Source organism: Telmatherina bonti (genome assembly GCF_933228915.1).
Source record: "Telmatherina bonti genome assembly, chromosome: 12".
Classification (NCBI taxonomy): domain Eukaryota; kingdom Metazoa; phylum Chordata; class Actinopteri; order Atheriniformes; family Telmatherinidae; genus Telmatherina; species Telmatherina bonti.
The window spans coordinates 33,626,449-33,639,689 of record NC_136610.1 but is presented as its reverse complement, the minus strand read 5'-3'; the positions used below and the strand labels follow the sequence as shown (position 1 = coordinate 33,639,689).

At 42.5% G+C, this 13,241-nt stretch overlaps 1 protein-coding gene across 1 annotated transcript in view; it reads right to left on the bottom strand.

The window, feature by feature from the left end:
* The window catches only part of tenm1 (teneurin transmembrane protein 1), a gene marked incomplete at both ends in the record, with an annotated part of 226,610 nt that extends 214,532 nt beyond the window's left edge, over positions 1 to 12,078 (bottom strand). The window contains 2 exons of the mRNA XM_079250462.1: positions 3,726 to 4,049; positions 11,862 to 12,078. Of these exons, the coding sequence (XP_079106588.1) occupies positions 3,726 to 4,049; positions 11,862 to 12,078 (541 nt within the window). The remainder of the gene's footprint in view (positions 1 to 3,725; positions 4,050 to 11,861) is intronic.
* Between the last annotated feature and the right edge of the window lie 1,163 nt (positions 12,079 to 13,241).

Sequence of the window (13,241 nt, the reverse complement as noted above, 5' to 3'; positions counted from 1 at the left end):
AGAGGGGGGGTGCTCTGAAGACAAAGGGAGAGCAAGGTCGGGCCGACTTAAAATGCACTTTCATTTTGGCAGGGACGTTAGCTTTTTGATTCCAGACCCTTTATGCCAACATCTTTTTGCGAGTGGCTCTAACTTTCATTATCGCTGGGAACAGAGGGGCGTGCGAGACTTTGTTGTGCTGATGGAGAGGAATGTGACATCCATAATGCATTTCCTATTAGAGGATGCCACGCATGGGCACACCTGGCCATGTGTCAGAGTGAGATGGACAGGAAGAGGATGAGAATAAATGGGCTGCTAGAGGTTGAGAGGGAAAAGAAATGTTGCCGCGTAAAGGATAGCGATGGAGACGAAAAGAGACGAGAGGGGGGGTAAGTGTGAGTGAAAGGAAAAGCTTGAGAATGTGTCAAAGTTTGGAGAGCAATAAGGCTATATATCATCATGTGACATGTGGAATCCAGGCATAAACCAGCTTTCTGGGTGCACTGTAGCAGAAAAGCCAGAGTCTTTGAACATTTAACCTCCTCTCCTCTTGCTCCTGTCACTTCATCCATTCTATTTTCTCTCCTCTGTTGCATTCCCATCTACCTCCCTCCATGTTTGGTTTCTTTTTACTCTGACCTCCGAAAAAGATGGAGTCCCTCATTTCAAATGGTAATAAGTTTGGTGCATATGCACACCGCCATCAGAAATTGATTACAGTGTCGTGCTGCGAGCACTCTCCCTCGCAGTCTCACTTCTTTTCTTTTGTGTGATTTCTTTCCGTTAGGCTGACTCTCCCCGTCCAGCCGGCCCATCATTAAACAGCACCTCTGGGCACAAACCAAACATAAACAAGCACATCCTGTCTCACACGTTCCATCTTCAGTCTTAGTCCTTTTTTTCTCCAATCGTCTTTGTGTAACACTTGAAACTACCTTCTCCTTCACCTGTTTTAACCTCCACCACTCATTTCCTTTTATTCTCGTTCTAATTATACCATTACATTACCATTTCTATTCTCTCATTTGCATTTTTTGCTCTGCCTGTCTCATATTCTTTCCATCTGTAATTCTCTCTACCCCCCATGCCCACCCACATCTCTCTCCTTCTCTATCGCCCTTCCCTTTGCTCAGCCACTGAATATGTTCCACCTTTTTGCGGCACATAAACAGACAGTGCCCTTGGGGACGGGTTGGGGAGCTCTGCTTTTGTTTGTGCGCACCTCTAACTAACTCTCCATCTGCAGGGAGCCAAGCCAAGCCCAGCAGTGCAAGACAGATAGCTGGCACCATACCAGACTCTTCTCTAGTTGGCCCCATATCATCGCAACCCCCCACTCCTGCTTCTCAACTTCTCCTCCTTCCAGACTATAGTCTTCCCACAGAGGCGGCTGTCAGCTGCCCTCAGGCAGCCAGTCACACTGCAGACTTGTGACCCCTTCAGTAGCTCTTCCTTAAACCCTTAAACCAAACCCTGCCTCAGCTTTTGATCCTTTTATGAAAATATTCCGCAGTCCCTCCAGGAATTCATGTTGTTGGGATTGCGTCCATCAATGCAAATTCAGTCAATCCTCATGGATTCTGCATGTCCTTGCAATTTTGTCCAATGTCCAAAAGTTCAAAAACTACAACTTTGACAAATTGCTTCCGTTCTTGCCTGACACATGTATGTCACTAAAGCCCCATTTGCACCAGCAGGTTCAGATCAGATGCTTTGGTGCAGTTTGGTAAATCCTGATTTTGGTTGCTTTCCAAAGCCACCTGTAGCGTGACGGTGTGTTCAGACCAAATGATTTGAGCGTCAAGAGCAGCAGGTTTCCATGTAAAGTCTATGTGGAAGCGCGGCAAGGGGGTGTCGAGCTTTCTCGCATCGCGTTTTCAGCATTTTGGGCGTCTGCGTTCCATGCGGAACGCACGTCAAAAGCCAGAGATGGACAAAGCTGAACTTTGGCCACTTGACGCGGGGCGTCAACCAGTCAGAACGATCAGCTCGCATCGCAGCTCCTGGAGGATTCCTGTGGTGAACCCAGACACGGGGCTGAGATGCTGAGTGCGGCTCTTGTTGCATTAACAGTGACTATCACTGCCCCACGACAACGTTCTCTAGCTTTATTTATTAAATAAAACAATGCCATCTCTCTACTGAATCCGCCATCATTCAGACTGACCGGAAGAAAAGCGCCGCCTCCCTCCTCTCTTTTCCGCTGCATTTGCCGCTTGCTCCAGACAAGCGGCAAATGCGGCAGGAGCGTTGGGAGCGTTTTGGGCGTCGGACACAAAAGTGGCAGTTAGTGACCAGCGTCGAGCGTTCAGCGCTTTGAACGTTTTTGACACTCAAAACGCGTTTGGTCTGAACACACCGTTAGGTAGCTTATCGGCTGGGTAGTGATCAATGTACTGGTTATGTGTTAGCATGACGTTTTAGCAGCGCAACACCTTCCCTTAAGGAAGTAAATTTAAACATGGCGCTGTTGCTGTTTTGTTTTGAGTAGCAATTCCACATGAAGTAAGACTTCTTCGACCAATCAACAGATAGCAACAAGCTCTGGACCCCAACACAAGAGTCCCAAAACAGTGGGGGATTCTGGGTTAAATATTCTGGTACCCTTCCTAGTTGTTGTCTGTGAAAACTCTAAGAAAATGCGTACATACCTGTACCATACCCAACCAGAGCCGTTGGTAGAACCAGAATAAGAATTTACTTCCTGGTTTCTGATGACTAGCATGCAGATGTGTGTGGGACAGATGTGTTTCTGACAGAGCCGCAGAACAGTGCATGACATTTTTCCAGTCCTAATGGAGGGTTTTTTTTCCTATACAGAGACCACAGCCCCTCCAAGCAGCCGAAGCAGGTTCGAATCCTGGCTGGGGGCTTGTGGCTGCATTTCACCTCCCCTCTCTCTGTGATCCACTTTTCCTGACAACAATATGTTTTGTACCATATTTACAAATGTCATCTGTCAAAACATTTTTATCCAACAGAACCAAGATGAGTCCACATCATTCAGATCTACTTTGTTTGTTTGTTTGTTTTTCTGGCTGTTTGCTAGATGGTGACATATTCTCCTAGTCTGCTTTTTTTTTTCTATAAATACCTTTACATTTAAATAACTAGTATTTTACATAAATCTGAGGTGCTTTTCCATGGAATAAAAATGTTGCAAATTTTGCAGCTTCTTTATTTATTTATTTTTTTACTAAAGCTGTCACAAAATTGGAATTTTAAGTTAACAACAATCACGTTGCATTTTCCAAGTTATATCCCGTGCAGGTCTGCTGCGGGACTCTCCATTAGCTCCATCCCCTGTTAGCCCCGAGAACACCGCCACTGCAAGCTCACCAAATAACCAATGGCACTTTTTTTTCTTTTTTTATTATTGAATCACATCAAAGAGTCTTCAAAGAAAGAGGAACTTTAGCATTAGCATTAGTTCAAACGGCCGGAGCTTCAATCCCTATAATTGCCCTGGGCTGTGACTTACACCTTTAAAATATGTATAACGTCATATGTTGTGTTTCTTTGCAGTCATTGGCAAAAACTTTTCATTGTGCACTTTAATTCTAAACACTACACACACAGAAACATCCCAACTTCAGCACATTGTTTTTACTCAAACAGAAACAAAAATGATCAAAGGTGTACCACTAAATCAGCTGTTAAGCCAATCTCCCCTTTCATTTTACATCGCGAGGCACAATCCCCTGAAGAGACAGAAAAAAGAGATTTTTTTTTGTTTCACTCACCATTGTCAGGTTCAGACTTCCTGTCATGTTCGGTGTCAGTCAGAGAGAGGGCAGAGTTGGCTCGGCTTGTGAGACAGGAGCTCTGCTCTGACTTCAGGCCACGCATCCACATGTGCTGCAGGCCGTGAGCAGGAGAGGGGTCCACCTCCGGTTCCGTGTCCACGTCGGAACCCACGCCGAGGGAGTAACCGCGACTGTGGACGTGTGCCGGTCCAGAGCACAGTGCTTCCTCCTCTTCCTCCTGATGCTGTTGCTGCTGCTGCTGCTGTTGGTGGATGTGGTAATCTGGGCTCCTCATCTGTCCAGCTTTACAGAAGTCTAATTCTAGAGGAAGGGAAAGACAAACGTGGGTTTACATCACACAAACACAGGGCTGTAAAGAACTTTAGTGAGGCCATGTGTTTTTATTTGCTTCCGCAGCCGAGCTGACCAGGTGCTTGTTATAGACAGGGATTTACAAGCCCCACACTGCACACCTCCTAAATTACGTCAGGAGATGGGGTTTTATTTGAGCAAGCATTTATTAAAAGTTATTTCCAGCAGAAATCCAAATCAAAATGCCACCCTCAATTTTTCTTAACCATTTGCAGAGAAGCTATATCCTGTTCAGGCAGCCTGATGTGTGTTATTGAGCTTGAGATGTATCGAACCGCTGCTCAAACAGAGCACTGATCTCATCTATATTCTCCTTGGTGGGGTGAAGAGATCAGATAAAGATCAAACCTTATTAATATTGACTCAGACTGAGGGGGAAAAATTGAGCTTCATACACTTTCAGGTATTAGAACAGCCTCCAATCCCAGGCATCAACCTGTTATCTGAGAACATCAGATATACTGTGTTAGTCCTCTGGTTACACTTCAATTCAATTCAATTCAATTGAGCTCTACTTTTTTATTGTTTGCCCCTGTGAAAGCAGTGGAGTGAATTTCCTTCCTCACTACCTGACTTTTCTATTTGCCATGTAAAAGTGGAAGTGATGGAACTGATGTAATTTTGAAGGGAGAAATTGAAATCTATACAGAGAGCCTATATGCTCCGGTGAGAGGTCAGGACAGAAAGACTTCTCAGCTTTCTCACTTAGTCTGGTTAATACATGTGTTCGGTCAGGAACTTTGAACATGAACCGCAGTGTTTCAATAAAGGCCACAGTCCTGCTGACCACTCCTATGGCCAGTGATGTACCCCGCTGCGCGTGTTTGATGGGGTCAAGACCAACTGTAGCTCACATACTGTGGAACTGGATATAAACCGGGCTGAGATTGGTCACCGCTCCACACTGTTGTTTAGCTCAAATTGGCTGCAAGAGAGCAATTCAGGAGTGCTGTTCAGGCTATTTCACAATGGCAACAAACACAGATTCACTGCAAACCGAGAACTCTTTAAGTATTTTGCAGTAAAGCGTATTTATAATACAAGAAGACTTTAGGGGTGCTTAGAGAGGAAATCCTTCTTTAGCAAAAAGCTGTTTATGCGTCTGACCACTTTCACTCAGTGTTGAAGCGAAGCGTGGGAATACTCTTTTTATGCAAATGTTAACACACTCTGGGTTATAATTTCATTCTATTGCAGTCTGAATCTAATCTAAATAAAAAAACTACTGCTGCAAACTCCACTGACTGACATACCATGCACATGTTGCTGTTTCGGTACATTAAACCATTTTATTTTTCTTGAGATTAAGTTTAAGATTAAATGCTGTTCTCAGCTGTCAAAAAACAAGAATCCTAATATGAGGAACTTGTAATTGCCTTCTTGGTAACCACCATCATGTGATTGGTGTAGATTGCTTCAGTTGTCACATAGCAACTATTTTAGCATTAGTTTTTCAACAAACAGTGTGGTCCGATTAGACTTAAACTTTAAAACTTCAAGTCATTTTTGCTATTTTTTCATCAGCTTCTTAAGTTTATTTAAATGTAAAAATACACGTGGAAGCTCAACCCTTTTTCCTACAGTGAGCATGTAGACTTTATAGTTTTTTTTTTAGGACAGCCTAAGTTGTCAAATTAAAATGATGTAAAATTACTGCATCAATAGATATAGCACCATAAAGGCCAACCAAAACAACAAAAACAAAACACTAATATTTCGCTAATAGTACCAACAGAAAATGTGATGAATGATTATCTTATCATGAATCATTCTTCATGAATTTACCATATAGAGTCTGGAAATGAACACTACAGTTTGTGTCTGGATTGTAAAACTCCTGGAAAACTGTAGAACTGGGGAATTCAACTCGGCCCTTCGAGGCTGGAAGTCTGGCAGAGGTTTGAGGGTTGATGATTATCCCTAAACTAATGCTGTAAACAACGGATGACACAATACAATGTCAAACATTTCTTTGTTGACTTCAGGTTTACAACTCTGAGGGTTCCACAGTCTAACATGGAACTAGACTTAAGCTTATAGTTTACCAGAACCATCATTTGTGAAATGATCATTGCGTTGTGATGAAGAGCGCCGCTGTAGGTCCATAAACTAATCACAATGTTTGATAGAAAAGACGAGACAGGCTTTGTTACCATGACAATGCTGATCTAATGTGTTGTCTTTTGATGTTTCATTGCAAAATCCCCTTCAGAAACCATTTGGGTAAAGATGAAACTTAAATAAACAAGAAAGTACAAACAGAACCGGCTGCATGGTAGCATAGCGGTTAGCATTGTGGCCTCACAGCCAAGAAGGTTGCTGGTTTGATCCTCGACTTGGGTGGCCTTTCTATGGAGGTTTTGCATTTTCTGTCTGGAACTCTGGAATGTTATTTGGTTAATCTAAGTTGTCCCTAGGAGAGAGTGTGAGTGTAAATGTTTGTGCTGGCCCTGCGATGGACTGGCCACCTGTCCCGGGTGTACCTGCCTCTCGCCCAAAGGCTCCAGCTCCCCCGCGACCCTTAATCTAAGTGTTACGGATAATGAATGAAGACAAACAGAACCAGCAAGTTAATGGAAGCAACCACTGTTGATTTTTACCACACTTAAAACCCAGCTGTAGCGACCAGTTAAAATGGTGAGGTAATAAAACATTATGACTGGATCAGCCAGGAATACAGCAGGTGAATCTTGTCATACTGGCATGTGATTTAATCCTCTGTTTTTAACTCTGCTGACATTATGCATCCCATGTTAATATTCCATGTAAGTATTGGTGTTTACTGTTCATTTATTTATCCATTTTCTAAACTACTTACTCCAGTTTTGGATGGCGGGGAAGCTGGAGCCCATCTCAGCAATTAGCAGGCAAAAGTCAGGGTACACCCCAACAGGCCACCAGTCCATCGCAGGGCTGTACTTTATGCTGCTTTTCTTTTCCAGTTCTTATTTTACTTTTTATATAACTTCTCCTGCTGCTATGAAAATCCTGTTTCCTTCCTGGGATGAATAAAGTTTCTATGATTCAAAGTGTGATTCACATTGTAAAGTTACGTTCACTGTAACTAAAATAACTAGAAAATCTTGTGTGTCGTTCCTCTTCCAGCCTCAAAATGCAGACATTTCCAGTCAGCAAAATGCATGAGAAGATCACCGTCCTGCATGTTTAAAATTAACACTAAATGGGCGCACTGTGTGTGAAAACGTTCCGTCAGGGGGATCCAGACCACTGAGCAGCGTGTGATGTGTCAGAAAGGAAGAGTTGAACTGAAAGTTTCCAAGTGCAAAAACAACTATCTACATTTTAATCGACTACTAATCATTTCCTTTTATGGTAATGAATTAAGAAGTTAGTGAAAGCTGAGAGTAAGGTTGTGCATTTATATTTACATATTCTGACTATTTAATCAGTTTCATGAGTCTTAGAAAACGAAACAACTTAGATGTTCTCATTTAAATACAAATCCAAATGATCAGATCTGCTTGCTTTTAATAGTTCAAACTTTTAAGCTGTAACAAATTTATGTCTGTAAACATAATGTGAAACAGTGTGAACTAATTAATTTATGCTAATTAATGAGCAAACAAAAATTAATTATTTTGGCCAGCTCTCCAGCGCACTGTGAAATGATCACAGAGATGGAGATCTCGCTGCCTAACGGTCCATCTATCAACACTGCCTTTCTACTGCAAACAGGCTTAGTAGAGACAGGTGCGATGTAGAGAAAGTGAAGAGGTGATGTGGGATTAAACAGAGAGAGGACATATTAGTGTTAGGGAAAATAAACAGCTGGAGGAGGCGAGGGAAGGAAAAGGAAGGGAGGAGAGATCAAAATGTGCCGCTTCAGAAAATGAAGGAAGATATGAAGAACTTGGGTGGGGACTTAGAGGAGGGACAAACTGGCTAAGCTTTGTCAGGAGCGCCGTAATCCATTAAAAACGTCACTGGAGGCAACGTCCCCCCTTAACAGTTGGTTACTTAGATAGGGTAGACTATATATAACTGTGTTGCCCAAAGATGAACAGATGTGCTTTGCAGAACCGGCTGCCATTGACATTTAAAAGGCTGCTTTGGGGGTCTTCTGCTCCTCACCAGATGACACTGATGGCAGAGGATGTTGTTTGTTAAGGAAACAGAAAAGCTGGGAAAGTGCTGAAAAGGCAAGCGCTCTCTGACGCCAGAGATGTTGAAGCAGAATCATGATGACTAATGGCCGCGGATGAGTTACGGCGTGGCGAACAGTGTGACAAAATCCATCGCAGGTGGCATTCAGACCATGAAATCCCAGCAGTGGCTGGCTTGTCAGGGAGTTATGCATAGCTAGTGCTACTTCTTAGCATGGTGGGTAAGTCCTGCAGGGTATCGAGGAGGGGGGGAGGGAGTGTCTATTGATCACTGTGAACCCTGCGCAGCGGCGTTCTCCTTATGAGGAGCACTTTCTCTCTTAACACCACACATGACCTGCATAAAGGCCATCCATCACGGCGCACGTTGGCCCATTTCTCCTCTTGTCACTGGCAGGGAAGAATTTTTTTTGGTGTGTATGTGTCATGGTGTGTGCGCATGTGTGCCTGTGTCAGGCCGTGTCTGTCTGCGAGTGTCTGTGTAATGAAGGGTGGTGTTCCACCCCAGGTGAGGCCAGAGAGGTTTGGGGTTGACCTAGTTTAACTGTGGGAGAGAAATATCACCTCCGTGGAGAAGAGGTAATTGGCTGCCTCTGACTGTCCTTCTGGCTCATTGTGGACTGTAATAGGTAATTCACATAGGTCCTTTTAAGGAGCTCTTTGTGTGCTGTGTGTGTGTATATAAGAGTGTGTCTGCCTGTGTGAGGATCTTTTTGTGTAATTACTCATTAGTGTTGACTTAGAGGGCCTGTGCAGCTGACTTGGCGTGATGCAACCAGACTGAATGGCATCTTGTGATGTGGCCCGCAGTGCAAAACACCGCTTTTATAAAGCAGACTCACATTCTTTTATAAATATTGTGTTTTTCTTGGACTTTGCTTACAAAAGTACATCTCAGGTTTTGATTTGTCAGCACACCGATGTCCTACATCTGTGTATGTGCTCCTGATTTCTGCATCCCACTAGTAATTCACCAGCCACACATCCTTATACGATGGTAGGAAGGCATGAACATGAGCCTTTAGGGACTTACGCTTAGAAAAAGCCAAGATGAGTAGTTTAAATTTCATGGGTAGCTTAAAAATTACTACACACATTTAAATGAGCAAACGTTAGTCCACTGAGCATTAACTGGTTGAACTTAAAAATATCTAAAAAGAGAATTTGCCAACTTGACCAATTTAAAAAACTTAACGCTTAGATCTTAAACCAAGAAAATATGTCCAGATGCCTTTTATAATTCCAGTTATTTGTAGCAGCACCACATTATCATATTGCTGAATTCAGAGAACATAATGTCTCCTGAGTAGGTGAAAGCTATAGTTGCTTATTCATGCAAATCTTTTTACATTAATGTATTCATCTGTGACTGTAACAATGTCCCAGAAGCATCTTGTTAGCAGCACGCTAGCCGTATACATTTCATATAAAAAGCTGGATTGCCAGTGCGAACCTGAACACAATCAGTGCGTTTACATGGGAGTTTTAATTCCTCTTTAATACAGAATAAAAGTTAATTCCACTTTAAACTGACGAAAAACGACCATGTAAACACTTAATTCCTAATGCAAATTTATATTGGGAGTTAAACTTAATTCCAATGTAAGTGTCTGGTTTATTCGCATTTTATTTCCGAACTATTTAATTCCTCTGTCATGTGAACCTTCATTCCACTCTAAGTTAATTCCGGTCGTTCTGAGCATGCTTGTTACCTTGTCCTGTCCCGATGACGCGCGTTGTTTTACCTCCCGTTTTCGGTGGTCTATCTTTCTTCCCCTCCTCAGTTGCTGCAGAAAGTCAAGTAGTATGCTCGTGTTGAGCTGCTGCTTCACATTTGTAATAAAAATAACAGCAAAACCGGTTCTTATTATGTAGTTTTTACAAATTACGACTGAAAAGGCGAGAAGCAGGGAGCCAACTTTGTTTATTTCCAATCAGAACCCTTCCCAACCTGCCGCTCGAAAGAGGAATTAAGTGAGGACGGGTTTTATGTAAACCTTCATTCGGAATTATTATTTTCATGTAAACTCATAGAAGAATATGTTCATTACAAATTTTTTAATTCCAAATGAAAAAACATCATGTAACCGTAGCCATTATAACACAAACAACAATGTTCTTATTCATGCAAATTTAAAAACTCTAATTTGGAGTTATATGAAGACAGAAGCTCATTTGAACAGAATCCACCAAAAAAATACTTTTTTTTTTTTTTTTTTTTTTTTTTGTTCTGATCAACATTTCCGTCAGATATCATCAAGACCAGAAAGCACCTGCCAGTGCAGGACAAAACAATTTTTAATTTCAGAAGAAGTTTAAAGTTACAGTGTTTGTTGTTCTGTCTTTCCTGTCCTGTCCACCCCAACCAGTCGAGGCAGATGGCTGCCCTCCCTGAGCGGGTTCAGCTGGACGTTTTGTCTTCCTGTTGAAAGAGTTTTCCCTCCTACTGTCCCCAACTGCATGCTCAGGATAGGCTGTTTGAAACGAATTAGCTTGAATTGATGTGTCTGTGAAGTGCCCTGAGATGACATTGTTGTGAAGTGTTGTTTTGCAAATAAAGATAGATTGAAATGAAGTTTGTGGTTTTAAGTTCACAACTGGCTTGAAAGCCAAAAAAAAAAAACAAAAAAAAAAAAACATCCAGACAGCATATTATTATGCATGCAAAGCACTTCAACCTTCCTAAAACCACAGATGCTGATAATGCAACATCTGGATACAGCTGGAAAACAGCACAATGACACATAATGATTGCATGGAGAGATTCATCACTGAGCTGTGACTGCGATGCAAATTTGGCTTTAATTCTGTTTTTATTTGAGAAAAATGAGGTGTTTAGTTGTTTTCACATCAACTTTAGTTACAATAAGATGTTGAGACAAAGTGTCATATTCACTCTGATTCTCCTTCTTTTTGTCAAATTGACACACTTCGAAAATATAACTGATTAAATGATGATATTGCCTCAATTATACAATAAACTTTGAAGTCATTTTGGTGTGTTACTTTCTCATGAATGTGCCTGTATAACAAAGCACCCCCCCCCACATGTTGGTGCAGAACTTCCACTGCTGTCTGTACTGTCTTTCTATTCACTCAGATTTTCTATTTCTATTCACTTCTATTCTATTTTTTTTACAATTTTGTTTTGACTGCTTTTGCTGTGACTGAAATGAGGTGAAAAATCTTGATCGACATCCTGATCTAGCAGAGCGCAATGTATTATTATCGCAACATCAATGCGTGATTATGCTGCACAGACGTTTTGACACGAAACAGGAAAATCACACGTGAGAGCTGGTTTTACTGAGAGGAAATTCTGCTTTTATGCTTTTTTTTTTAAAATTCATGTTTTGCAGTCAAGACCAAATAATTCAACAGTGGAATTTTTATGTGTGTTTTGTGGGATTTTAGAATTTAAAAAATAATTTTCTACTTTAAACATTTACTGTGTTTTGTGTTATTTATTGGTTTTTATAGGGACCACCCTGTTTGGGGTAAAGCTGCCTAATGATGGGTGTGACTAAGTGGAACACAGAAAGTACTTTTAGTGTTTCCTTGCATGCAATGGAGGAGTTTTACACCATTTCTGGTGAGATTTGGCCAGCTTGATACCCCAGTAAGCACGTCCAGTTACCTGTTTGGGGTTGGCTGTAGTTGCTCTGTCTCTCCCGGTGTGAACCGAGGGTGAGGCGAAGCTCGTGTGTATAGTCGGGCAGGGTTTCACGTGAGGTGTAGGAGCGGTGGTGAGTGCGGCCATCCTCGCTTTCGTCAGACGAGCTGGTGTAGGACATTTCCATCTCATGTCGCCCCTTAGACAACGGCTGATAGGGTTTACTGTCCATCTCCTCCATGGCTGGCGGGGCTCCACTTATTCACTCAGCACAGCCAGCACAAAGAACAGAGTCTGAAAGAGAATTGGGGGGAGAAAAAAAAAGGAGGTGTGTTAGTTGGAGAGTAAAAGGGGGAAGAGGGAGGACAGGTCGGTGAGGAAAAAGGGTGAGGCAGCAGAGGAAAATGAAAGGAAGCGACAGGCTAAGGCAGAAAAATCCCACAAGAAGCCTGTTATTGAACACACTGGAGCAACGTTGTAAAATGTGCTCTTTCCAATTACAGCGGGCACTCATACACGGCATGCGGCTTCTTTCATACTTCACGCCAAAGGTTAGCTCCAAATCAATACAGAAGGGGGACTGCCATGCTTGGCATTATTTCCACATGCGTTTGAAGAGAAACTAGCCGGAATCAAGCGCAGTTTAGTGCTCTGTCGGCTGCGGTCACTGCTTTATTTATTAACCGTAAGCTTTATCTCTCCTTTGGAGGCAACCGTCGACAAGCGGCGGATAAATCAACTAATTTTTCTCAGTCTTGTGTCTGTCATTGTCATTATTAACAGCTGTGGCTCACCGTCAGCGTGAAGAGATGATGAAAGACTTTACACAGAATTTTTTTTTTTAGCATCATTGCCCCCCTGAAAAGAAAGGATGATAAATCGTCTCTTTCAGCTCTTATTCCGCTCAGATTTACTTGTTCCTCCCTCGACCCCATCAAAATCTACTTCTGATAATGTCCGATGCCGAACACTTATGTGACCATAGCTGATGATTGATTGGGACAACGATTAGAGCACAGTCGAAGTGATTAGAAAATACTTCATTCATATTAGTTCTCTTTCATCGTGCCCTGCTCGAGGCCTTTCCAGCCTATTTCCTGCAGTTATAAAGCTTCTAAATGGAGCTTGAGAGGGTCATTGCTCATAGAGACAAAGTGCTATGGTATTGACCTCTTCAGGGAGTCCTGTAATCCATATATCAAAGCCATTAGAGCGTGCCTGCTCAATACCTCAGAGATCTGCAGCACGGGGTGATCACCACTAGTTTGATACAAGTTTACAGCTGACCTTTCCACCACTGCAGTAATGCTTTTATTCCACCTGAAAGGCTCTTTCCCCTGGCCTTGCACTCACCCTCCCCACTCCCGCCGTGCATGCACCTGCACAGACCGCCCACTGACCCCT